Genomic DNA, 27,012 nt, shown 5'->3' on the forward strand with positions numbered 1-27,012 from the left:
CAGATGGGACCACAGGCAGATGCCACCATGCCAGGCTAATTTTTATGTTTTTGTAGAGACAGGGTTTCACCATGTTGCCCAGGCTGGTCTCAAACTCCTGGGCTCAAGAGATCCACCCACCTTGGCCTCCCAAAGTGGTAGGATTACAGGCGTGAGCCACCACGCCTGGCCAATACTTAAGATTTAAGGGTACAAAGACATAGTTTAGCACTGATATGGCTACTGGCAGAGTCTTGGAATGAAGAGTTTCTTCAGCTGAGGAGCAGGAAAGATTTGTATGTTATTTACCTACCTACTTTCGCTAAGTCCTTAAATTTGCTGTTTATTCACCACCAGAAGGTGGTACTATATGAATACTTCTCTTTTCCTCTAGTAACTGAGAAAATGATACAGGAGTTTATCTCCTCTTGCTCTGTGTGTATGTACATATATATTTGCATGTGCATATAGACCCCCACCCCAATATTACCAGCATATTACAGTTGGTTAGCGTATGCTATATATTAGCTACTTGGAAATAACTTTTGGCACTCTATGCTTAAGCTGCAAAGAATACTATCAAAGTCCATTATCTGAGCTCATAAAGCTTCAATCTTTGTCCACTTTTATTCCCATGACTTAAGTGGAAACCTGAATGTGGTTTAACTTCTTAAAAATACCATGTGCTATACTGATCAAAACTTCCACCTTCCTTTGTCTTTCCTCTTCTTTCTTCAGACCTCGCATGATAGAAAATCAAAGTTGGTGATTTATTTTTTTATCATGTTAAAGGTGACAGATCTTGGCTTAAGAAAAACCAGATTTGTGACTAAAGAAAACATTTTCTTGGAGCTTTTCATTGTTCTGGCTTAAATTTCCTTTTAAAAAGTAACTTTCCATAAGTTAAAGTTAGCACTTTCACAAATACTAGCAGAGTCACTAAATGAAATATTAACATCAAAACAAACATGATTAACGAAAAAGTATTTTATTATTTTGCTGCAAAGCTGTTGCTTCACTGTATAAAAATAGCACCAGCAAATGCAGTGTATTGCAAAATTAAGATAGTGATGTTCCTCATCTGACACTGTACAAGCAACAAAAACCTCTTCACATCCAGTTATTTCCAATGGAAAGATCATTAAGTATTTCATCCCAAATCCAGGTATGGATACATGCAAGTTACAATATTATATAAGGCTTAAGAATAACAACGTTATCTTTGAATTATGTAATTTTTATAACTAGTTTTTACGATGGATAATTTCATGAATTCTGAACACTAGAGCCTAGTCTAAAAATCATAGGATATTGTGAAAAAGATGCATATTATATTTATCTATAATCATTAGAAAGTTAAAGACCATTTTCTTTCATTAGCAGTGTTAACAGTAGTTTTTTTTTTCCCCATCGGTAATGCTAAAAGTTGCTATTCTAAGTCTTCTATCCACCACTAATTTAAGACAACTCTGCTGGGTTGCGTTATTTCATACTAGTTTATTTAGGAGTTCCATTTATTTTCACTCCTCAATAGATTTTATGTATTTCTCATATGCTTCTTCACTCATAAGTTCATCTAGTTCTGAAGGGTTACTCAGTGTCATCTTGATCAGCCAACCTGCAACCAAAAGACAACCTTATATTCCACATTAACTTTTTAAAAAGTCAAATTCATCCAAAACGTAAAACAGATTTCTGAGCGCCTCAATCTCGTATTCTTTACAAAAACCATACATTATTTATTCATGGAACTTTAAATTTTAGCCTTAAGAATTAAAATACTTGTATATAACAAATGAAAATAATTATGGCTAGAGTAGATTCTACCATAATAAATTAAGAACTCTTAGGTTGTAATAAGCATCAGAAAATGACATTTAAATCTTTAAGGGCCAGGCATGGTGGCTCATGCCTGTAATACCAGTACTTTGGGAAGCCAAGGCAGGCAAATCACTTGAGGCTAGGAGCTTTAGACGAGCCTGGCCAACATAGTGGAACCCCATCTCTACCAAAACCACAAAAATTAGCCGGGCATGGTGGCGGTTGCCCGCAATCCCAGCTACTGGGAAGCTGAGGCAGAAGAAGTGCTTGAACCTGAGAAGGGGAGGTTGCGGTGCGCCGAGATCACGCCACTGCACTCCAGCCTGGGCGACAGAGGGAGACTCTGTCTCAAAAAAATAATAAAAATAAGTCCTTAAGTATATGATCCAAATATACAAGGCCAGGTATGTCTTTAACAAATGGAACACTAACTACTGAGGTTAACGGGATTAGAAAGCAGTGCTAATTAGAAGGGCTAGGTGACAGACAAAAGAGAACTACAACCTAATCCTAACTTTGCCATTTCTCAGCCATGTGACCCTGACAGATAAATCTTTTGGAGCCTCTATTCATCTACAAAATAGAGAAAATTGTTGTTAGCTTACCTCATTAGATTATAAGGACGAAATTGTGAGAAAACCAAAATTAATGCAAAATATATATTTTTTTACCCCCCATATCACACAATATAAGTGGCTGCTTTATGTCTGAAAAAGTAAATACTTTGCAGGTGTTTACACCAAAACCAAAGAACCTACAACTGATATCAAGAAGCTGCAAAATAAGGTAATGCTTTTATCATCAGAGTTTTTTTTTTCTTTTTTTGAGACGGTCTCGCTCTGTCACTCAGGCTGGAGTGGAGTGGTGCAATCTTGGCTCACTACAGACTGCAGCCTTGACCTCTCAGGTTCAAGCAATTCTCCCACCTCAGCCTCCCTAGTAACTGAGACTACAGGCACATTCCACCACAGCCAGCTAATTTTTGTATTTCTATAGAGACAGTTTTACCATGTTGCCCAGGCTGGTCTCCAACTCCTGGACTAAAGCAATCCACCCACCTTGGCCTCCCAAAGTGCTGGGATCACAGGTGTGAGCCACTGCGCCTAGCCAGAAATCTTAAACATAACTTTATGTATTCAACTAACCTCTGTTTTTCTTTTAAAGCAGAACATCTCTATGTAGTACCAAGAAGTAGAAAAAGATGAAGTCACAATCAGCTAAACTTGCTTTAAATTCTAGATAAAATATTAACTGTAGTAGTAATTCCTTGAGAAATTTCTAGCAACAGCTTACCATCTTCATAACAAGATTTGTTTACAAGTCCTGGATTTTCTGCAAGAGCTTCATTAATTTCAGTTACTTCTCCTGATAAAGGAGAATAGAGTTCACTAGCAGCTTTCACACTTTCCAAAGCACCAAACTCATCTAAATGGAAAAAAAATTAAAGAAAACATGAAATGTTACAAGTCAGTTACTTGAAAACACAAAATATGAAAAAGTAGATTCCTGTCATATAGCTATGATTTTAAAATTCCAAATTTCTTTTTTTTTTTTTTTGAGATGGAGTCTCGCTCTGTTGCCCAGGCTGGAGTGCAGTGGCGCAATCTCGCCTCACTGCAAGCTCCACCTCCCAAGGGTTCATGCCATTCTCCTGCCTCAGCCTCCCGAGTAGCTAGGACTACAGGCGCCCCCCCGCCACCACGCCCTTCTAATTTTTGGTATTTTTAGTAGAGATGGGGTTTCACCGTGTTAGCTAGGATGGTCTCAATCTCCTGATGTCGTGATCCGCCCGCCTCGGCCTCCCAAAGTGCTGGGATTACAGGCGTGAGCCACCGCGCCTGGCTCTTTTTTTTTTTTTTTTTTTTCAGACGGAGTCTTGCTCTGTTGCCAGGCTACAGTACAATGGCATGATCTCGGCTCACTGCCACCTCTCCCTCCTGGGTTCAAGCCATTCTCCTGCCTCAGCCTCCCAAGTAGCTATGATTTCAGGCGCACGCCACCACGCCGAGCTAATTTTTGTATTTTTAGTAGAGACAGCGTTTCACTGTGTTGGCCAGGCTGGTCTTGAACTCCTGACCTAGTGATCAACCTGCCTCAGCCTCCCAAAGTGCTGGGATTACAACCGTGAGCCACCATGCCTGGCCTAAATTTCTTTAATTAAAAATAAAACCATAAGTTTTGTCAGGCTATAATAACCACGAGAAGGGTATATATTGTCTCAATAAAGTGGACCTATCTGTGTGTCCTGGACACAGTGAATAACAAATGGTGATGTGCCTGAATGCCAGATGTGTGTAGGTTCACTAAAACTCCATGTTCTTGCAACTTAGCTGTGGCTCAGAAAAAAACAAAATGAAAACTTTAGAATGTTCCAGTGACAGTGAAGTACCTTGTATCAGATAACAATTATAAGCTCTGGGCCGGGCGTGGTGGCTCATGCCTGTAATTCCTGCACTTTGGAAGACCAAGGCAGGCAGATCACCTGAGGTCAGTAGTTTGAAACCAGCCTAGCCAACATGGTCTCTACTAAAATACAAAAAAATTAGCCGGGCATGGTGGTGGGCACCTATAATCCCAGCTACTTGGGAGACTGAGGCAGGAGAATCGCTTGAACCCAGGAGGTGGAGGTTGCAGTGAGCCGAGACCATGCCATTGCACTCCAGACTTGGTGACAGCGTGAGACTCCATCTCAAAAACAAAAAACCACAATTATAAACTCTGAACTACTGGCCAGGAACGGTGGCTCACGCCTGTAATCCCAACACTTTGGGAAGCCAAGGTGGGTAGATCACTTGAGGTCGGGAGTTCAGGACCAGCCTGGCCAACATGGTGAAACCCCGCCTCTACCAAAAACTCAAAAAAAAAAAAAAAAAAAAATTAGCCTGGTGTGGTGGTGTGTGCCTGTAGTCCCGTCTACTCGGGTGGCTGAAAAAGGAGAATTGCTTGAACCTGGGAGGCGGAGGTTGCAGTGGGCCAATATCGTGCCATTGCATTCCAGCCTGGGCAACAGAGCAAGACTCCGTCTCAAAAAAATAAAAAGAAGAAGAGAAAAAAAAAAGCACAGTTTAAAAAAATGCTGAAAAGTTAACAGTCTTAGGGACCCTATAGGACAATATCAAGTGATATGACGAACACGTCTCAAATCAGAGAAGAAAAAAGGAATGAAGTGGGAAGAGAAAGAAATCATGACTAAAATAAGAAGTCTCCAAATTTAATTGAAAAAAAAATTCAATCTACAGATTCAAGAAGCTTGGTAAATCCCAAAAGCAGCCAAAAGTAACACACACACTGTGTGATTCCTTTCATATAAAGTTAAAGAATAGGCAAAATAAACCTATGGTGTAGAAACGAGAGAAGAGGTCATCTATTTGACTGGGAAGGTTTATTTAAGTGTATACATTTGTTAAAACTCAGTGAATTGTACACTTCTGGTCCATGCATTTCACTGTATGTAGATTTTACATCAAGTTAAAAAACTACCTTTAGCAGAATGTCTTAAAAGGGTATTCATTAGTTTAAGGATATTATCTAACATATTGATATTAATAGACTTTTTTTCTTTTTTTTTTTTTGAGACGGAGTCTTGCTCTGTCGCCCAGGCTGGAGTACAGTGATGGGATCTCGGCTCACTGCAAACTCCGCCTCCCAAGTTCCAGCAATTCTCCTGTCTCAGCCTCTGAGTAGCAATTACGTTTGCACCAACCTAATACTTGGGTCAAAAGCACTCTAATTGGCTGGGCACGGTGGCTCACACTTGTAATCTCAGCATTTTGGGAAGCCAAGGCGGGCGGATCACTTGAGGTCAGGAGTTCGAGACCAGCCTGGCCAACATGGGGAAACTCCGTCTCTACTAAAAATACAAAAATTAGCTGGGCGTGGTGGCACGTGCCTGAGACACAAGAATCACTTGAACCCAGGAGGCAGAGGTTACAGTGGGCCGAGATGATGTCACTGCCCTCCAGCCTGGGTGACAAAGTAAGACTGTCTCCAAAAAAAAAGAAAGCACTCTAATTAATCCAGGGTACAAACAAATTACTATTCAATGTAAGCAAAATTCATGGCATGGATCATTCTAAGATCCTAAGAACACTCACCTTGTTTGTTCAATTTTGTCCCAACTTCAGGCAGACTACAGTAAACAACATCTCCCAACGCTTCCTAAATAAAACAAGACAAAACCAAAAATCTCTAAGAAGTTACAACTAAACCCTCCAGTAAACAGAACAAGCCAAATACTGAATCCCCTATAATGAAGATTTAGTATATATTTTATACTGGAGGGGCTACATTCTTGAGTTTTCCTTAAAATCCTTTAAACATGTAAAAACTACTCTCAGTTAGGTGTGGTAGTTCACGCCTGTAATCCCGGCACTTCGCAAGGCCCAAGGTGGGCACATCACTTGAGGTCAGAAGTTCGAGACCAGCCTGGTTGACATGGTGAAACCCAGTCTCTAATAAAAATACAAAAATTAGCCGGGTGTGGTGGCAGGCACTTGTAATCCCAGCTACTCAGGAGGATGAGGCAGGAGAATCACTTAAATCTGGGAGGCAGAGGTTGCAGTGAGCTGAGATTGCACCTGTGTACTCCAGCCTTGGCGACAGAGCAAGACTCCATGTCAAGAATAAAAATAAATGGCTGGGTGCGGTGGCTCATGCCTGTAATCCCAGCTCTTAGGGAGGCAGAGGTGGGAGGATAGCTTGAGCCTAGGAGTTTGAGACCTGCCTTGGCAATATAGCAAGACCCTGTTCTCCAAAACTAAGTAAAATAAAATGATTTTAAAAAACTATTCTCAACCCAGGAGCTGCAAGAGACCAGCCACCAGCCAGAGCTGGCTCACAGGCTTAAGCAACCTAACACAAGCCTCATGCCCCACACAACACTGCTAGCTCTTTGTTTTGTTTGGTTTTGAGACAGAGTTTCTCTCTTGTTGCCCAGGCTGGAGTGCAGTGGCCTGATCTCGGCTCACTGCAACCTCCGCCTCCCAGGTTCAAGCGATTCTCCTGCCTCAGCCTCCCAAGTAGCTGGGATTACAGGTGCCCGCCACCATGCCCGGCTAATTTTTTTTAATTTTTTGCTAGAGATGCAGTTTCACCATGTTGGCCAGCTGGTCTTGAACGTTTGACCTCAGATGATCGACTTGCCTAGGCCTTCCAAAGTGCTAGGATTACAGGTGTGAGACACTGCGCCCAGCAAACACTGCTAGCTCTTCTGAGCATGAACATATTTGGTGTTCTTCCACCTCCGCAGTTTTATGTACACCATTGCCCCCAAAGCATTTGCTGAAATCCTGCTCACTGATTCTACAAATCATAGTCCTCACACCTTGTACTCCCTGAAGTCCTTGACTCCAGAAAGAAGTGGTCCCTCCATCAGGTAAGTGAATTACAACCCCACCGTTCCGATGCTATCATGTAATAATGTTTGCAAGTCATTCTCATGTAGGTTAATTCCCCTCACAAATAAACTCTAGGAGGTAAGGACGACATCTTACATAACATCTCAAAAACTATCCGACACTAGGCCTCATAGTAGGTATACAGAGATGCCAAGGAAGATATAATTGTCAGTGATTCTCAACACACAAGAATCTTACATGTCTGAGGAATTTTGTACAGTCACGTGCCGCCTAATGGCGTTTTAGTCAACAACAGGCCACATAAATGACAGTGGTCCCATGAAATTATAATATAGTTAGTATCACTTATCCAAAATGCTTGGGACCAGAAGTGTATTGGATTTCAGAATTTGGAATACTTGCATTATACTTAACATATGAGCACTCCTCATCCAAGATTCTGGAATCCAAAATGCTCCAATGAGCATTTTTTTTTAAGAGTCACGTTGGTGCTCAAAAAGTTTCAGATTTTTGGAGTATTTCAGGGATTACAGATGCTCAACCTGTGCCATATTTTTACTGTACCTTCTCTGTGTTTTGATAGGCAATTGTAACACAATTGCCTACAGTATTCAGTACAGTAACATGCTGTACAGGTTTGTAGCCCAGGAGCAAAGGCTATACCATATAGCCAAGGTGTGTAATAGGCTGTACCATCTAGGTGTGTGTAAGGGCACCCTAGGAGGCTCACATAAGGACGCAATCCCCTAGGAGGCAGTTATCAGAACATAGCTCCATCATTAAGTGACACATGACTGCATTCCCATCAGTTAACACATCCCCCCTTCCCCGCCTCACCCAATACATACATCCAGTTGAAAATCACTGAACATGCCAGTATTTGGCTTCTCATGTTCTCTTAAACAGTATCGCCATATGGAATTGAGGGGAATTTACAGAGAAAAGATGGGCTAAATAAAAGCCTTCCCTTTGTGTCATCTGTGCCTATTGAGGTTTTCTTTCTTCCCGTCCTCCTGGTCACGTGTGTATCACTGGACCCACAAAATGCTGGTAACACCCTGTTCTTCTTTTTCCTCTTTCCTTAATTGCCCAGTACAAAACACACACATTTCCTTCTTGAATAGGACATGTTTCCTACTTTCAGTGTTAAGCTTGCAACGTCTCTTAAAATACCACATAATGCCCTAACTAAATTATGTTTTACTTAATTCAACTCTGGTTGGTTTTCTTACTTTCTTTCTTTTTTTTTTTTTTGGAGATGGAGTCTTACTCTGTCACCCAGGCTAGAGTGCAGTGGTACAATCTCGGCTCACTGCAACTTCTGCCTCCCAGGTTCAAGTGATTCTCCTGTCTCAGACTCCTGACGAGCTGGGATTACAGGTGTGTACCACCAAGACCAGCTAATTTTTGCATTTTGCAGTGACATGATCATGGTTCACTGCAGCCTCAACCTCCTGGGCTCCAGCGATCCTCCTGCCTTAGCCTCCTGAGTAGCTGGGACCACAGGCGTGAGCCACCATGCTAGGCTAATTTTTTTTTTTTTAACTTTTGGTAGAGACGGGGTTTCACTATGTTGACCAGGCTGGTCTTGAACTCCTGGCCTCAAGCAATCCTCTTGCCTCAGCCTCCCAAAGTGTTGGGATTACAGGCATGAGCCACCTCACACAGCCTAAACACTTTTTAAAAGGTAGAGATAAAGCAAATTATGCAAGAGCACACTGACAATATTTCAATATAATCCAATACCTGTGCAAAATTGCTGATTCCCACTGTTCCAATGCCATTTTCTGTTGTTACCCATTCGTGTTTCTCTGTGAATTTACGCACTAAAACAGAAGACCAATATTTCAGAAAAGCAGTAGCATTACTTCTTAAGAAGCACTTTTCATTATCATTCCTTTCAAAAGACTTTCCCAGAATTTGTGTTTGACCTGTTGACACTACCTTTAAATAGTGCATGGCTCAGGAAAGAATGAAGATCATGTATAGAGATGACGCATTTAAACAGCAGTACCATTTAAGCAAAGATGACTTGATCTGAACACCTTGTACATCTTTTGGAGATTGGATTATCTGCTTTAACATTACTTAGCCTAAATCACAAAAGAAAATTTTGGAGCATATTTCAAATGTATACTTAACTATTACTGGTCTGTCTTGCAGAAAAAAAAATCTGTCCCTCTGAAGACAGATTTGGGGTGATGAGATTTAGGGAGGCAGCATAAAGATGGCTCATATAAGAAATGATTTAACCTAAAAAAAAAAATAACAGTAATAATTAGGTGCCTCTTTAGGCAGAGCTGACCTAAGAGAGCTTCAGTGCGGCTTGGGTTACAAAGTAAAATTTTACAGGAATGAAACTGACCTCCTGGAACAACTATAATTTGACTAAGTTCTTAAAATTCTACTTTAATCAAAGTCAAGCCTAACCTTGAAGATAGTACTACCGTTGCTTAAAGAAGAAAATTAAGATCAGAACTCAACAGTCTTCTCAGAGCTAAGCCATGGGTTGGTGGAAAGTCAAGCTCTGCTCATCATTCACTGGACAGGTTCAGCCCTTGACTTACTGAGCACTTCTCTAAAGATACGGTCAAACGATTCAGGGAATCCTGAAAGAAGGACCGCCCAATGTTCAAGAGTAAAAAGAGTTATTTAGGATATAAAGGTAAAAGTACTTGCCTTGGAGAATAGTATTTTTTAAAAAGCATATGCTATTAAATATATTTCATATTCTGATACCAAGTATTTTTCTAAAAACAATGCAACATAAGTTCATAGGAAAATGGTTAACTTAAATACTGTTTTAAAGAGGCCTCACTGGCTCATTTTACCCCTTACCCAAAAGATAGTTGTACTTAAAACAGCATTCAGTTGCTTTGGTTACAGCTCTGATATGCAGCACAACGTAAGTAGAGTGTATAATTATTATTTTTATTTTTTATTTTTGTAGAGATGGGGGGGTCTATGTTGTCCAGACTGGTCTCAAACTCCTGAGCTCAAGTGATCCTCCCACCTCAACCTCTCAAAGTGCTGGGATAATAGTGTGTGAGCCACCGTGCCTAGCCAAGTATGTAATTTAATATTGCTTTCTTCTCCCCTTAATTATGAAACTTTCTAAAGTTCATACCCCTTCAGTGGAAGAAGTCAAAAAATGTGTCACAAAGAAATTTATTTTGCTTCATTCCACTTCAAAGAACTCAATGTTTCAGGTCAATCTGATGTTCAGGTAAGGAAGTTTAAGATGTGTACACTATGTTCTGACTGAAAGACTCTCCCTACCACCTTTACTAACTACTTCAGGTCTAGATTTAGAAGTCTGTTCCTGCCCAAAGGCTTGTCTAACCAAGTCTAGGTTCTTGGGCCAGCCAACATGCTCTTACGGCACCCTGCACCACTATCCCCCAGCACACACACAGTGCTGAACATGCTAGAGTTCATCTGTCAGTCTCCCCAGGAAGTAGACTGCGTACCCACCAAGAAACAGCAAGGTTTATCTTACTTTCATTTGTTTTCCCAATTCTAAATACAGTGCTTGCCACATAGCAAGCACTCAAAAGCTGAAGGAATGAAATATTTTTTTTTTCCTTAAATTATCATGTCGCAGGCCAGGCACAGTGACTCATGCGTGTAATCCCAGCACTTTGGGAGGCCGAGGCAGGTGGATCACCTGAGGTCCGGAGTTTGAGACCAGCCTGGCCAGCATAGTGAAACCACGTCTCTACTAAAAAAATACAAAAATTAGCCAGGTGTGGTGGCACACTCCTGTAATCCCAGCGACTTGGGAGGCTGAGGCATGAGAATTGCTTGAACCCGGGAGGCAGAGGTTGCAGTGAGCTGAGATCACGCCACTGCACTCCAGCCTAAGCAACAGAGCAAGACTCGGTCTCGAAAAAAAAAATCCCTGGGCGTGGTGGCTCATGCCTGTAATCCCAACACTTTGGGAGAAAAAAATATATATATTTTTCCCCTTAAATTATCATGCTGCAGGCCGGGCACAGTGGCTCATGCCTGTAATCCCAGCACTTTGGGAGGCCGAGGCGGGCGGATCACCTGACGTAAGGAGTTCAAGACCAGCCTGGCCAGCATGGTGAAACCAAGTCTCTACTAAAAATACAAAAATTAGCTGGGTGTAGTGGTGCACGCCTATAATCCTAGCTACTTGGGAGGCTGAGGCAGGAGAATCACTTGAACCTGGGAGGCAGAGGTTGCAGTGAGCCGAGATTGCACCATTGCCTGGGCGACTAGCAAAACTTCATCTCAAAAAAAAAAGTTGCAGAATGACATGATTTTTTAAAGTTTATTAAGAGGATTCTGAGGAAAATAGATAGTATATAGTTATTTGTCTATAACACTTAATTCTCTCACTCTGTTACAAATTGCCGGTTATATGCCAATTATAAGCAGTTTGAAGCTAATACACCTTTTCAAAGTAAGTGCTGGACAATTATAAATACCACCTGAGACTACCTTCTTTGACCTTGCCATCTTGCCTACCTGTGAAGATAATTTTAGGAGTAAGGCTGCTGTGACACTCATTTTAGCAACCGAGCAATTACTAATTGTAATTAGTACAATTCTCCTTAACAAGAAGCAGTTAGTGTCTCAAACATTTGGGCGTAAAGAAAATTGTTGGCTCCAAGTTTAGAGGGAGACAGCAACATTACTGGTAATGTTACCCCTCAGTCCTGGCCAACAGCAGTGGCTCTCGCCTGTAATCCCAGCACTTTGGGAGGCCGAGGCAGGCAGATCACCTGAGATCAGGAGTTCAAGACCAACCTGGCCAACATGGTGAAACCCCGTCTCTCCTAAAAATACAAAAAATTGGCCGGGTATGGCGGCGGGCACCTGTAATCCCAGCTACTCGGGAAGCTGAGGCAGGAGAATCGCTTGAACCTGGCAGGCAGAGGTTGCAGTGATTCAAAGACCTAAGTCTTTATTTTACTAAGCATGCTGTTTAGGCTAAAGGCAATGATTAGTACAATTCTCCTTTAACCCTTGGCCCGACAAGAAGTAGATAGATTAGGTAAATAATTACTTTCTTTTTTTGAGACAGAGTCTCACTCTGTCACCCAAGCTGGAGTGCAGTGGTGCGATCTAGGCTCACTGCAACCTCCGCCTCCCGGGTTCAAGTGATTCGGCCTCATCCTCCCAAGTAGCTGGGATTACAAGCACGCGCCACCACGCCCGGCTAATTTTTTGTATTTTTAGTAGAGACAGGGTTTCACCATGTTGGCCAGGCTGGTCTTGAACTCCTGACCTCAGGTGATCCGCCCGCCTCAGCCTCCCAAAGTGCTGGGATTAAAGGCACGAACCACCGCACCTGGACAATAATTACTTTCTAACTGGGCCTTGAAAAAGGTGGTTTTTGGCCTCGGAAAATCAGGAGTTGTGAGCAATTTATGAAAATTTTGCATTTCCCTTTTTCAATGTCACTAGTCTGATAAAATATTTTATATTAATATTAGTCAATTTTTCTTCTCTTTCTTTTTTTTTGAGATGGAGTTGTGCTCTTGTTGTCCAGCTACTCGGGAGGCTGAGGCAGGAGAACTGCTTGAACCCGGGAGGCGGAGGTTGCAGTGAGCCAAGATCCTGCCACTGGATGTCAGCCGAGGCGACAGAGCCAGACTCCATCTCAAAAAAGAAAAAAAAAAAGGAACGAAAACCACAGACTTGAAATTAAATTCTTATCTGAGAAATGCTTTACTTTTGTATTCAAATTAGTGATGTATGGATCCCTATCAGAAACAGAGCAGACGGACTATTAGCAAGAGAGCATAAGTAAATCTGCTACAAATTTTGGAATAAATTTATCAACCATTCCAGCTCCAAACAGGTTTCTAAAACGATGAATTAATGAGACAAGAGCCATCACTGATCTACAAAATCGAAGCAGCCCGAGTTCTTCACAAAGAGCAGTCAGTGTCTCAAGCGTTTGGGCGTAAAGAAAATTGTTGGCCTGGCGCGGTGACGCACGATTGTAATCCCAGCACTTTGGGAGGCCGAGGCGGGTGGATCACTTGAGGTCAGGAGTTTGAGACCAGCCTAACGTGGCGAAACCCTGTCGGTACTAAAAATACAAAACTCAGCTGGAGGTGGTGACGGGCGCCAGTGAACCCAGCTACTCGGGAGGCTGAGGCAAGAGAATCGCTTGAATCCGGTAGGTGGAGGTTGCAGTGAGCTGAGATCGCGCCGCTACACTCCAGCCTGGGCGACAGAGCGAGGCTCCATCTCAATAAAAAGAAAAAAAAAAAGAAAAGAAAATTGTTTTTCCTCTGCAATAATTGTGCTGAAGTAGCACAAATGGCCGAAACATTCATGGGCAGGCATCCCAGTTATTTCAAGTCTGTTTTACTTAGGACTCATTTCAGCAAGCGCACATATGAATGATCCAATACAAACTTTAGCAGAACTTCTGTTGAGTCGAGAAGACTTTATGTTACTTGTTTTGGGGAAATAGCTGAATCTTCAAAGTTATGATTGTTTTATCTAGTAAAAAAATCTAGATCTGGTGCTTTAATTTTCTTTTTTTTGAGGTGGAGTTCTGCTCTGTCGCCCAGGCTGGAGTGCAGTGGCGCAATCTCGGCTCACTGCAACCTCCGCCTCCCAGGTTCAAGCGATTCTCCTGCCTCAGCCTCCCGAGTAGCTGGGATTACATGCGCATGCCGCCACGCCTGGCTAATTTTTTGTACTTTTAGTAGAGATGGGATTTCACCGTGTTAGCCAGGATGGTCTCGATCTCCTGACTTCATGATCCGCCCTCCTCGGCCTCCCAAAGTGCTGGGATTACCGGCGTCAGCCATCGCGCCCGGCCTGGTGCTTTAATTTTAATAAGCGCTTCTGTTTTAATTTTACTTTGGAGTTCTCAGTAACGGTCCACTTAGTAAACTAAAGGCCTCCCCATTTGGGGTCTCAACGATGCACGCAGATGGGAGATAAACTTAAGGCCACCGAGACGCTTAAGCGACACGTGCCTGGCTTCTGCAGCAAGCGGCCGACCTGCCCGCGGGACCCGCCGAGTCACCCCCGCCTCGGTGTCCCGCAGGCCTCCCCTCTCGGCTGCATGCAACCCCTAGAGCAAAGGCTGCTCCCGGGTCCTCCCGCTACTTAAGGGGGAGAAGCGGCCGCAGAGCCAGGGATCCCAACAGAAGAAGGGGGCAGGGTCCGCGCTCGCTCCGCCCCGGTGGCTCAGGAGCGGTGCCCCGGCGTCCTCCGAGTCCCGCTGGGCCCGGGACAAGCAGCCCAGGCGGGGAGGGAGCAGCCGCCCACGTGCCCGCCGCGCTTACCCGAGAGCAGAGCGGGTCCAGTGCGCAGCGTCCGGACGGCGCCCACCCCCAGCTGCCAGGGCCTCGGCGGGCAGGGCGCGGCGGGTGACGGGACCGCGCGCAGGGTGCAGAGCAGGGCCCGCACGCTCCGCACCACTCGCAGCGCCATGTTCGCAAGGGTGCGGGGGTCGCAGCGCTACGCCTCGGCCACCCACGCCGGGAGGCGGGGCGGGGAGGGGCAGTTCGTGGCCGGAGGGAGCCGGCTGGATGGAGGGGCGGAGGCGGTGCCGCCGGGGCGGGACAGAGCCCGACTGGGCAGAGCGCGGAGGGCGGAGACTCCCAGGCGAGGGGGCGAGGCAGGGTCTGATTGGCCAGCAGGCGGAGACTGGCGACTCCAGGGCCTGGCGCGACCTCGGATACGGCGACGCGAAAGAGGGGCGTGGGCATGGGGAAGAACCTGAGGCCCGGAAGAGGCAGCATCGAGGGGCGGGGACTAGCCCGGCGGGCCTGGGTATGATTGGGCTGCCCGGAGGAGGGGGCGGGGCCTAGCTCCAGACTGGGTTCCTTTCCACATGTGGATCTCTTTCACTGTCTCAGTCATAAATTTGCAAAGGTGGTTTCAACACCTCACGAAGGAATTCAAGAACAAGTCGGAAAATCGTGAAAGTACAGAGATTTACTGCAAAGTACACACTGAAGAAAGGGCGGACTCAAAAGAGGGCCACACAATGGGGCTTGGGGTTTCCATCTTTATAGGTTTCTTTAAGAAATGGAATATGCACAAAGGTTTCTGGAATAAGGTGGAGACTTCTCAGAACTGTGGTGCCACCCATTTTTACACCAAATATGGGTGTTCCCGGAATTGTCGTGGTGCCGGTGGGTGTGTGACTTAGTATGTTAATAAGTCCTAGGTGAAGCCTAGGTCAAAGCCACACCACGTTGGGTCCAGTTGGTTTTAGCCAGCTTGACCCACACCCTGGTTTTTCAGGGTCTTAGCCCATAGCTTGTGCAGCTATTTCAACAGTTTCCTTTTGTTAGATAGAACTGCAGCCTGGAAGTTTCTATTCTCCTTCAACTGCTCTGTATCGTTCCTGTCTCAAAGAGTCCCAGGAACCCCAAACAGGACTGGCAGAATCCAGAAGCTTACTTAAAAAGGAATAAAGACTTGTCTAAGGGTCAGAAGTGGCTTCTTGGTGGAGACTGGACCCAAGCCAGTCACTAATGCAGAAATATTCAAAACGCAGAGAGCTGAGACCCAGTGTGCACAATTCCTTGTTTCATCGGCCAGCGGTGTGAGCAAGGCCTTCCGAGAAAAGCCGAAGTCATCATCCCAATCCAAGAAGTCAGAAAAAAATTAGGTTCTGGGAAAAACCTCACCTTCAACACAGATTTTATGGCGTGACCATGAGTCAGCAAAGAAATACTGTTCTGAAAAACACCTTAAGCTACACACACACCTTATCCAGACCCCAAGAGAGGGTTTTTGGACCTCATGCAAGAAAGAATTTGGGGCGAGTCTATAAAGTGAAAGCACGTTTATTAGAGAAGTAAAGCAAAAAAGAATGGCTTCTCCGTAGACAGAGCAACAGTATGGCTTCTCGACTGAGTATACTTATAGTTATTTCTTGATTATATGCTAAACAAGGGGTGGATTATTCAAGAGTTCTCCAGAAAAGGGGCAGGGATTTCCTAGAACTAAGGGTTCCTCCGCTTTTTGGACTATAGGGTAACTTCTCTGGACGTTGCCATGGCATTTGTAAACTGTCATGACGCTGGTGGGAGTTTTTTTTTTTAACATGCTAATGCATTATAATTAGCGTATAATGAGCAGTGAGACCTACCAGAGGTCGCCATCTTGGTTTTGGTGAGTTTTGGCCGGCTCCTTTACCGCATCCTATTTTATCAGCAGGGACTTTGTGACCTGTATCTTGTGCCAACCCTAGCTCATCCTGTGACTAAGTGAGGCAGGTGAATCACTTGAGGTCAGGAGTTCGAGACCAACCTGGCCAACATGGAGAAACCCCATCTCTACTACAAATCCAAAATTTAGCCAGGCATGGTGGCAGGTGCCTGTAATCCCAGCTGCTCAGGAGGCTGAGGCACGAGAATCACTTGAGCCTGAGAGGCAGAGGTTGCAGTGAGCCGAGATCACGCCATTGCACTCCAGCCTGGGTGACAGAGTGAGACTCTGCTTCAGAAAAAAATAAAAATAAAAAGAATGCCTAACCTCCTGGGAATGCAGCCCATGAAGTCTCAGCCTCATTTTACCCAGCCCATATTCAAAATGGAGTTGTTCTTGTTCAAACACCTGAAACAGTACCATAGGGGGCACACCATGGAGTGTGTGTGTGTTTGGGGAGCCCATACATTGTTGCACTGAGCTTCTGCCCTGCTATGAACTTAGGGTTGCCACCACATCTGTGCAGTGGCTTGCAAGGGCCGTCATGCCCACTTTCTTTTGAGCAAATCATTCCCGTCTATTGAGCCTTTGCTATGTGCCTGGCACTATGCACACATCTTTTTAATCCTATCCAAACCTCTTTCTGGCAGGTGTTAACACTTATTTCATAGATGAGGCTCAGAGGTTAAGGCGCTTCCGAGGAGTGGGATCAGGGAGGCGTTTTTGTGGCTTAAGTAGCTCCTAGGTGGCAGTAGTAGACCTTGGCCTCTACACTGATTGGAAAGCAACTGTTCTTTTTTTCTTTTTTCTTTTTTTTTTTTTTTGAGACGAAGTCTAGCTCTGTCGCCCAAGCTGGAGTGCAGTGGTGTGATCTTGGCTCACTGCAACCTCTGCCTCCCGGGTTCAAGCAATTCTCCTGCTTCAGCCTCCCGAGTGGCTGGCACTACAGGACTACGCACCACCATGCCCGGCTAATTTTTGTATTTTTAGTAGAGATGGGGTTTCACTATGTTGGCCAAGCTGGTCTCAAACTCCTGACCTCGTAATCCGCCCGCCTCAGCCTTCCAAAGTGCTGGGATTACAGGCATGAACCACCGTGCCTGGCCAGCAATTGCTCTTAAGCTCTGCTCCACTTGCCTTCATTTGGGATGCTGACTGGATCACGCTGGTCTACCCTGCACTACAGATCTTGGCTACCTTCTCTAATGTCAAGATTTTGTTTTCTGTTGTTGTTTCATTACAAGCCAGTGCAGCATCATGCCACTTAACACCTTAACATATTTATTCTCAGCTTCACTAACTCATATGATGGGAAGAAAAAGATCACACATCAACATCAACATATGGGCTACAAAAACGCCCTTCCACCAAAAAATATGACATGTGCTTTTCTTTTGGTAAAAAGCCTAGAAGACAGTCAAAATTTTTTTTCTTTTTCTACCTAGTAATCTTTGTAACCTCCTGGTTTGAGATTTTAAAGGTCATCTCATTGCCCATTGAGTATAAGCTCTGGAAAATTCCAGGTGGTCATTTCTTCCAGGTGTTTTGAGAGGGGCCCATTCATCTCTTTGAGCTGATAGACATATTTTCCTCTTGCAACAATACAGTAGACTGGGTGCAGTGGCTCGTGCCTGTAATCTCAGCACTGTGGGAGGCCTAGGTAGGCAGATCACTTGAGGCCAGGAGTTCAAGACCAGCGTGGCCAACATGGTGAAACCCCGTCTCTACAAAAAAATACAAAAATTACCCAGGCATGCTCTTGTGTTCCTGTAGTCCCAGATACTGGGAAGCCTGAGACACAAGAATCATTTGATCCCGGGAGGCAGAGGTTTCAGTGAGCTGAAGTCATGCCGCTGCATTCCGGCCTGGGCAACAGAGCAAGACCCTGTCTCAAACAAACGAACAAACAAAAAAACTTTTATAAACCAGTATTCCCCAAATTTATTTGACCCAGAAACATTTTTGGAGGAATGACACCTATTCTGGTTTGAATTGTGGCTCCTAAAGAGATATGTCAAAGTCCTAAGTCCCAGTTCTTCAGATGTGACCATATTGGGAAACAGGATCCCTGCAGATGTATTATAATTAGTTCAGATGAAGTCACCCTGGACTAGGGTGGGCCCCTAATTCAATATGGCTGGTGTCCTGAGAAAAGGAGAAGGAACAGAGGCTCCCAGCAAGCTTCTTCCCATCTGGGAGTGATGCATCTAGAAGCCGAGGGACACCAAGGCTTGCTGGCTAACACCAAAAGCTGAAAGAGGCAAGAAGGATTCTTCCCTAGAACCCTCAGAGGGAGCGTGGCACTGCCAACATCTTTTTTCTTTCTTTCTTTCTTTTTTGTGAGACGGAGTCGTGCTCTGTCGCCCAGGCTGGAGTACAGTGGCAACACCTAGGCTCACTGCAACCTCCGCCTCCTGGGTTCATGCGATTCTCCTGCCTCAGCCTCCTAAGTAGCTGGGACTACAGGCGCACGCCACCACACCTGGTTAATTTTTGTATTTTTAGTAGAGACAGGGTTTCACCATGTTGGCCAGGCTGGTCTCGAACTCCTGGCCTCAAGTGATCCGCACGCCTCGGCCTCCCAAAGTGCTGGGATTACAGGCATGAGCCACCACGCCTGGCCACTGCCAACATCTTGATCGCACACTTCCAGGCTCCAGAGCTGGGACAGAATACATTTCTGTTGTTTTAAGCCACTCAGTTTGTGATACTTGGTTCTGGGAAACTAATACAGCATCCATTAGCATCTCTCAGACAGTTTGAGAAGCCCTGAACTAGAATCATTAAAAAGCAACCCCCGACGGACTAAAAAGACGAAATAATTAGTCTGTGCAGGAAATTGTTTTTTCCAAACTCCATGTAATATTTGTTTTATTTATAATAAGAGGAAATACATTTGAACAAAGAAGCTCTCATAGTATTGGCAATTTTATATATGTCTCTGTTATTCTAATTTTTTTACTTGCTGGGCTTGGTAATTCTTCAATGGACACAAAAGCTATGCCTAGAGAGACTACAGAGTCGCTGATAAGTGGAGGCCCGAGACCCCGGGCGTCCCCACTCGTAGATGGTGGCGTGTGGATGAACAGCTTAGACCTTGGGCAAAGCTTGCGCTGGTTAAGAGCAGTGAGTCTGGGACAGGGACCCAGGCTGCTCCCCGCTGCTTTCAGGCTCCTCTCTTCTTACACTTAATGCCCAGGAAACTGAGTATTTTCATCAGCAGCAAATCTACGATCTCCCCTTCCTCCGACAGCTGCAAGAGAAAGAACCAGACAATTCACATAGAACCATCTTCTTTGGGGGCTTTTCTTTCTAAGGGGGAATCACAGTTTTTATTTTTATTTATTTTATTTTATATTGTTTGAGATGGAGTCTCGCTCTGTCACCCAGGCTGGAGTGCAGTCGCGCAATCTTGGCTCACTGCAACTTCCGCCTCCCGAGTTCAAGCGATTCTCCTGCCTCAGCCTCCCGAGTAGCTGGGATTACAGGCACCCGCCACCACGCTCAGCTAATTTTTGTAATTTTAGTAGAGTGAGAGTTTCACCATGTTGGCCAGGCAGGTCTCAAACTCCTGGCGTCTAGTGATCCACCCGCCTCGGCCTCCCAAAGTGCTGGGATGATTACAGGCTTGAGCCATCGCATCATCCCTGGCCGAAATCACAGTTTTATTGTCCAGTTTGGTCTCAACCTAGGTTACTTCACTGTTCAGAGCTGTTTTAGGGCAGAAGGGCCTCCCTCTTGGAATGCCAAGGGTGTGTGCTCCATCCTTTATCCTCAGTGAGCTCCCTCCACCTCTCTGTTGAGGATGACTGTTTTCACTGCAACGTTTTAAATTCCCAAGCCAGCGCAGAGTAAGCCTCGGCTGGGCGGCTGAGCCTGAAGTTAAACAGCATGCGGGCCCCCTTCTGAGATACGCGTCTCCCCTTTTCCTCTAGGTCAGAGTGTTGGTGGTGCTCCTTCTTTCATTCTTTTTTTTTTTTTTTTTTTTTTTTTGAGACAGAGTCTAGCTCTGTCGCCCAGGCTGGAGTGCAGTGGCTCAATCTTGGCTCACTGCACCCTCCGCCTCCTGGATTCCAGCTATTCTCCTGCCTCAGCCTCCCGAGTAGCTGGGATTATAGGCACGCACCACCACGCCCAGCTAATTTTTGTATCTTTGGTAGAGACAGGGTTTCACCATGTTGGCGGGGCTGGTCTCAAACTCCTGACCTCAGGTGATTCACCCACCTCAGCCTCCCAAAGTGCTAGGTAGGATTAGAGGCATGAGCCACTGCGCCTGGTCTTGTAGTTCTTTATTATTATTCCTTCTGTTTGCTCTGTTTACCTCCTAGCCTAGCCTGGTATGGGAGGAAGTTCTGGGAATGAAAAACTAAATTTTCATTCCCACACTTCTCAACCATATATACATATTTAAGAGTGACTTAAAGCAAAGAAAGAACAACTTCTAGGAAACAGGAATGGCAGACTTCACATAAGGGATATAGGTACCAACAAGGCACATTCAGTAAACTCGTCAGAAAATGCTCTCTACCACCCCAACAGAGGCTGTTAAGAATTTATGTACAGGCTGAGCACAGGGGCTTTTATCTGTAATCCCAGGATTTTGGGAGGCCAAGGTGAGAAGATTGCTTGATCCTAGGAGTTCGAGTCCATCCTAGGCAACATAGTGAGACCCCATCTCTACAAATAATTTTAAAAATCACAACCGGGAGGGGTGGCTCGCTCCTCTAATCCCAGCACTTTGGGAGGCCGAGGTGGGCAGATCACCTGAGGTCAGGAGTTCGAGACCAGCTGGACCAACATGGTAAAACCCTATCTCTACTAAAAATACAAAATTAGCCGGGCATGGTGGGCACATGCCTGTAATCCCAGCTACTGGGGAGGCTGAGGCAGGAGAATTGCATGAACCCAGGTGGCAGAGGTTGCAGTGAGCCGAGATCGTGCCATTGCACTCCAGCCTGGCAACAAGAGCAAAACTCCATCTCAAAAAAAAAAAAAAAAAAAAGAAGAAGAATGTGTAAAAATCAGGCCAGGTGTGATGGTTCACACCTATGATTCCAGCACTGTGGGAGGCCGAGGCAGGCAGGTGACTTGAGCCCAGAAATTTGAGACCAGCCCGGCCAAAATGGGGAAACCCCATCTCTACCAAAAATACAAAAAAATTAGCCAGGTGTGGTGCAGTCCCAGCTACTGGGTCTAAGGTGGGAGGATGGCTCGAGCCCGGGAGGCCGAGGTTCCAGTGAGCCAAGAATGCACCACTGCACTCCAGCCTGGGTGACAGAGCAAGCCCCTTTCTCAAAAGCAAGCAAGCAAACAAACAAACAGAAGAATTTATGTACAAAGGTCATGCACATTGCTGCTGGGGATCTAAAATGGTACAGCTGCTTCAGAAAACAGTGTGGCAGGTCTTCAAACAATTAAAGAGTTACTGTGTAAACCAGAAATTTCACTTCCAGGTATATGCCCAAGAGAAGCGAAAATACATGTCCATATGGAATTCTGCCCACAAAATGTTCATAGCAGCATTGTTTGTAAAAGCCAAAATACAGAAACAACCCAAATACCCATCAGCTGAGGAACGGATAAGCACATCGTTGTTTTACCCACACAATGAAATATGACTCAGCCATAAAAAGGAATGACATGTGGATACATGCTACGACATGGATGAATCTTGAAGACATGATGCTAAATGAAATAAACCAGATACAAAAGGCCACATATTGTCCGAGCTCATTTATATGAATATGAATTTCCAGAATAGGCAAATCCAAAGAAATAGAACGTAGATTACTGGTTGCCAGGGGCTGGAGGCATGGATATGGGAGGTGATTATTAATAGGTAGGGGGCTTCTTTGTGGTATTGAAAATGTTCTGAGCCCAGGCATGGTGGCTCACACCTGTAATCTCAGCATTTTGGGAGGCCGAGGCTGGCAGATCACCTGAGATCAGGAGTTCGAGACCACCCTGGCCAAAATGGTAAAACCCATCCCTACTGAAAATACAAAAATTAGCTGGGTGTGGTGCTGGGCACCTGTAATCCCAGCTACTGAGGAGGCTGAGGCAGAAAAATCACTTGAACTCGGGAGGTGGAGGTTGCAGTGAACCAAGATCATGCCACTGCACTCCAGCCTGGGCGATGGAGCGAGACGCTGTCTCAAAAAAAAAGAAAGAAAGAAAGAAAATATTCTGGAATTAGTGATGATGTTTGCACAACTCTGTGAATATACTAAAAAACGTTAAACTGTATGATTTAAAATGGTTAATTTTATGGCACATGAAATATATCTTCATTGTTAAAAAAATAATTTATTTACAATGGACAAGTTCAGTCTTCTGATAGAAGGAACCCACTCTGAGAAAGTAACTTTAATTAAAGGTGGCTACCTAATTGCATCTCCAAATTCAGGTACAGTTGGAGTACCTGGGCATCAGACCTAGCAATGCTCTCTGCTTCGTTGCTAAAATGAAAACATTTCCCCAACACTACAAAATTGTTTTTAATATATCAAATCTTTTTGCAGGACAAAGGCACTGTGGTAGAATATGAACCATATTTGACCTCGGTTCCCATCACAGAGCTCCTGAAACCCTTAGAATTTACTAATAATAGGAGTGTCTTTTTTTTTAGACAGAGCTTTGCTCTTGTTGCCCAGGCTGGAGTGCAATGGCGCGATCTTGGCTCACCGCAACCTCCGCCTCCTGCATTCAACCGATTCTCCTGCCTCAGCCTCCCGAGTAGCTGGGATTACAGGCATGCGCCACCATGCCCAGCTAATTTTTTTGTATTTTTAGTAGAGACGGGGTTTCTCCATGTTGGTCAGGCTGGTCTCGAACTCCCGACCTCAGGTGATCCGCTTGCCTCGGCCTCCCAAAGTGCCGCGATTACAGGGGTGAGCCACCGCCCCTGGCAATAATAGGAGTGTCTTTTGCTATTCAAAATGAGCCCCCTTTCATCACATCTGAGTTTTTGCTAATGAGTGACTTAGGGCAGGCCCCTAGATAGCTTCAGGATGAGGCAGGTCACCAGAAAATCCTCAGATGGTCAAGTCTCTGATTAAAAAAAAAAAAGCCATAATATTTACATATAACCCACACACATTCTCCTGTACACTTTAAGTCATCATCTATAAGTACCTTTTTTTTTCTTTTTTTTTTGAGATGGAGTTTCCACTCTTGTTGCCCAGGCTGGAGTGCAATGGCGAGATCTCAGCTCACCGCAACCTCCGCCTCCCAGGTTCAAGCAATTCTCCTGCCTCAGCCTCCCGAGTAGCTGAGATTACAGGCATGCATCACTACACCGGGCTAATTTTGTATTTTTACTAGAGACGGGGTTTCTCCATGTTGAGGCTGGTCTCGAACTCCTGACCTCAGGTGATCAGGCCGCCTCAAGCCACCCAAAGTGCTGGGATTACAGGCATGAGCCACCACACCTGGCCTATAAGTACCATTAAGTACTTATAATACTTAACACAATGTAAATGCTATGTAAATAGTTGTTACACAGGTTGAGTATCCCTCATCCGAAATGCTTGGGATGACAAGTGTTTTGTGTTTCAGATTTTTTCAGATTTTGGAGAATGCATAATGAGGTATCTTGGGAATGGGACCCAAGACTAAACAGGAAATTTATTTATATTTATATACACCTTATACACATAGCCTGGAGGTAATTTTATACAATATGTATTTTAAATTTTTATTTATGTTTTAGAGATAGCATCTTGCTCTGTCGCGCAGGCTGGAGAGCAGTGGTGCAATCATGGCTTACTGCATCCTGGGCTCAAGCTATCCTCCCAAGTAGCTAGAACAAGAGGCACATGCCACCAGGCCCAGCTAATTTTTGTATTTTTTGCACAGATAGGGTCTTTCTATATTGCCCAGGCTGGTCTTGAACTCCTGGCCTCAAGTGATTCTCCTGTCTCAGCTTCCCAAAGTGCTGGGATTGCAGGCCTGAGCCACCGGGCCCAGCCCAGTATATTGTTTTTTTGTTTTAAAATTATATTAAAAATATGAAACACTTCGTGAATTTGCACGACCTCCTTGCACAGGGGTCATGCTGATCTTCTCTGTATCATTCCGATTTTAGCATATGTGTTGCTGAAGTGAACACTGGCTCAGTATTTTCAATAATTTTGTGCATGAAACAAAGTCTGTATTAAGTAGTTACGTGTGGAATTTTCCATGTGTCACCTCAGGTGAGCATGCAAACAATTTTGGATTTTGGAGCATTCTGGATTTCTGATTTTTGGATTAGGGATGCCCAATTGGTATAAGATACCCAGTCGGTGTCTGCTGGAGAAATGCTTGGTGTGTGGAGAAAATCTCCACATATTTGGTCACAGAAGTGTTCTGTGTTAAGTGAGAGCTTAGTAGAAATAAAAATATGTATTTCCTTTCCAAACACAGATCCGGGACACACGTTACAAGTGTACCACAGACCATTTAGCAACAGAAGAGGGGCAGCATTCTTAGCATTCTTGAATCCTGCAGGCAATAATTTCCTGGTTTCCAGGAAAAATAACTCTTTACAATGATCCTTTAACATGATGGAGTATGTCACCTTTATGAAATCTTTTGCAATTTAGAAAAACAACAATATACCAAATTGCTGCTCTTGTATAGAAATGGAAAAATTCAAAGAAGAGTGTCTTAAGGGTTTCTTTGTTAGACGTGCAGATTTTTCTTTTTTTCTTTTGAGACAGGATCTTGCTTTGTCACCCAGGCTGGAGTGCAGTGGCATGATCACAGCTCACTGCAGCCTCCTCTCCTGGGCTCAGGTGATCCTCCCACCTCAGCCTCCTGTGTAGCTAGGACTACAGGTGTGTGCCACCACACCCGGCTTAGGCATACAGATTGAAAGAATCTTTCAACTGGGACAGGAAGGGTGAGCTGCACAATACGTCACCCTTCACACAGTCATACCTCCAGAAGGGCAGGAAAAGAAAACAAAACAAAACCATACATCCAAGTCAGACAGATCCAGGTTGAAATCCCACCTTTCCTACTTTCTAGCTCTGTGGTTCTAGGTAAATGATTTCATCTCTGTGAGCCTTGGTTTCCTTCTCTGTACGTTGTGAATAATTATACCTACTTCAGGGAGCTGTTTTGAGGATTAAATAAAATGTGCGAAGCCTTCAGCACAACTTCGGTTGTGAAGAGAGCGCTGTGTGGGTGGTGCTGGTGGCTGTTATTAACCTGCAGCCTGTGTGCTCATATCCCTCTTCCTGCAGGCAGCCCAGCAGTCCGACTCTTCCACGGGTGGGAAGTCGACCGCGAGTCCCCAGCTTGTTGCCCTCCGAGCCATGACGATATGGGTTGAGGTTTTGGAGTGTAGTATGGGTTTTCAACCTTGGCTGTTCATTAACCTTAAAATTACCCAAAGAGAGGGCTGGGCGTGGTAGCTCATGCCTGTAATCCCAGCACTTTGGGAGGCCAAGATTGGTGGATCACCTGAGGCCAGGAGTTCAAGACCAGCCTGACCAACATGGTGAAACCCCATCTCTACTAAATACAAAAAATTAGCCAGGTGTGATGGCGCATGCCTGTAATCCCAGCTACTTGGGAGGCTGAGGCAGGAGAATCGCTTGAACCCAGGAGGTGGAGGTTACAGTGAGCCAAGATTGTGCCATCACACTCCAGCCTGGGCAACAAGAGCAAAAACTCTGTCTCAAGAAAAAAAAAAAGTTACCCAAAGAGATTTCAAACATACCAAGGGCTGGCCCATTCTCCCAGAGATTCTGTTCGTGTTGGTCTCTGTTGGTATTAGTCTCTGTTGGTGTTGGTCTCTGTTGGTATTGGTCTCTGGTGGTATTGGTCTCTGGCGGGGCAGCCATTGTTTCCAAAAGGCCCCAGGTGATTCTAAGGTGCATTCAGGGTGGAGGTCACTGGTGTTGCAAACAGAGTCTCACATTCGGAATCAGGAGACCCAGCTCTGGTCCCAGCCCTGCCCCTCACTTGCTTGTGATTTTGGGGAATCAATGTCCTCTGTCTATGCCTCAGTTTCCCCTCTTGTTAAATGAGGGCTCTGAGCTACAACGATCTCTCAAGTTCCCTAAAGTCTAACACCACTCCAGCCTCTTCATAGTTCAATGACTGATGAGGAATAGGCCAAAGCGACTCACCTGATAGTATTTTTGCTCCTCACTGAAGGCCACCAGGATGACAGAGATAAACAGGTTCAGCACCACAAATGTCATAAAAACGATGCAGGACACAATGAGGAAGGAGCCAAGCACTGGGCTATAGTCCAGGACCTGTCAGAAAGAAAGCCAGGGTCATCCAGTGTCCTGGGTCCCAGTAGCCACTTCCCCTACTGGGAACCCTCAGAGGGAAAATGGTCCTCAGAGCTAGGCGGAGCCTGGAGCCCGGAATGGGGCTGAGAGAGCTGAGCAAGGAGAGAACGGGCAGCCCCTCACTTTCCACGGCTGCCACCTCCAAAAACGGCTGCCCTTTCTGCCCAGGGTAGGGGGTGTTTCCTTTGGGAGACACCTGTACAGCCCTCCCCTGAGTAGCCAGCGCCCAGTGTTCCTCTGTGAGCAGGGGTCCCAAGGGCAAGCTGTGGGCTCTAGCAGGGGTGTCCACCTAGAGGAGGGGGAACATTTCTGTTTGTCCAGACTTGCCCGGTGCTTGCCAGGCCATGGGCCCAAGGGATGGCACTGGGCGGGGTGGGCAGGGAGTGCTTTTTCTAATCCTC

At 45.1% G+C, this 27,012-nt stretch overlaps 2 protein-coding genes and 1 non-coding gene across 4 annotated transcripts in view; all 3 read right to left on the reverse strand.

Annotated features, from left to right (window-relative positions):
* Positions 1-951: 951 nt before the first annotated feature.
* On the reverse strand, positions 952-14,731 carry GCSH (glycine cleavage system protein H). Of its 2 annotated transcripts, none has more exons than XM_002826677.6 (5): positions 14,441-14,731; positions 8,904-8,983; positions 5,895-5,958; positions 3,094-3,225; positions 952-1,597 (listed from the first exon to the last, which is right to left on the reverse strand). In XM_002826677.6, the coding sequence occupies exons 1-5, from the start codon at positions 14,586-14,588 to the stop codon at positions 1,500-1,502; spliced, it is 522 nt and encodes a 173-aa protein (XP_002826723.1). In that variant the 5' UTR covers positions 14,589-14,731; the 3' UTR covers positions 952-1,499. The 2 variants fall into 2 exon arrangements, with proteins under 2 accessions (XP_002826723.1, XP_054390155.1); XM_054534180.2 differs by having other exon boundaries at positions 952-1,615.
* Positions 14,732-19,174: 4,443 nt separating this feature from the next.
* The window catches only part of LOC100451910 (polycystin-1-like protein 2), a 37,262-nt gene continuing 29,424 nt past the window's right edge, over positions 19,175-27,012 (reverse strand). Inside the window, exons 13-14 of the mRNA XM_054534424.1 lie at positions 26,441-26,572; positions 19,175-19,572 (exon numbers count right to left, since the gene is read on the reverse strand). Of these exons, the coding sequence (XP_054390399.1) occupies positions 19,486-19,572; positions 26,441-26,572 (219 nt within the window). The 3' untranslated portion in view covers positions 19,175-19,485. The remainder of the gene's footprint in view (positions 19,573-26,440; positions 26,573-27,012) is intronic.
* Positions 24,323-24,429, reverse strand: LOC112129515 (U6 spliceosomal RNA). The gene has a single exon (XR_002911906.1). It is a non-coding gene; the product is annotated as a U6 spliceosomal RNA (small nuclear RNA).

The sequence above is a fragment of the Pongo abelii genome, chromosome 18, assembly GCF_028885655.2.
Source record: "Pongo abelii isolate AG06213 chromosome 18, NHGRI_mPonAbe1-v2.0_pri, whole genome shotgun sequence".
NCBI classification, from domain to species: Eukaryota; Metazoa; Chordata; class Mammalia; order Primates; family Hominidae; genus Pongo; species Pongo abelii.

Bases quoted from the DNA above. Each gene is read 5' to 3' on its own strand.
- GCSH (XM_054534180.2), bottom strand. From the start codon at position 14,588: ATGGCGCTGCGAGTGGTGCGGAGCGTGCGGGCCCTGCTCTGCACCCTG. The intron at 3,226-5,894 runs GTGAGTGTTCTT...TTTTCCATTTAG, and splicing joins GACAAAATTGAACAAACAAG to ATGAGTTTGGTGCTTTGGAA. The intron at 1,616-3,093 runs GTAAGCTGTTGC...GTGGAATATAAG, and splicing joins CAAATCTTGTTATGAAGATG to GTTGTCTTTTGGTTGCAGGT.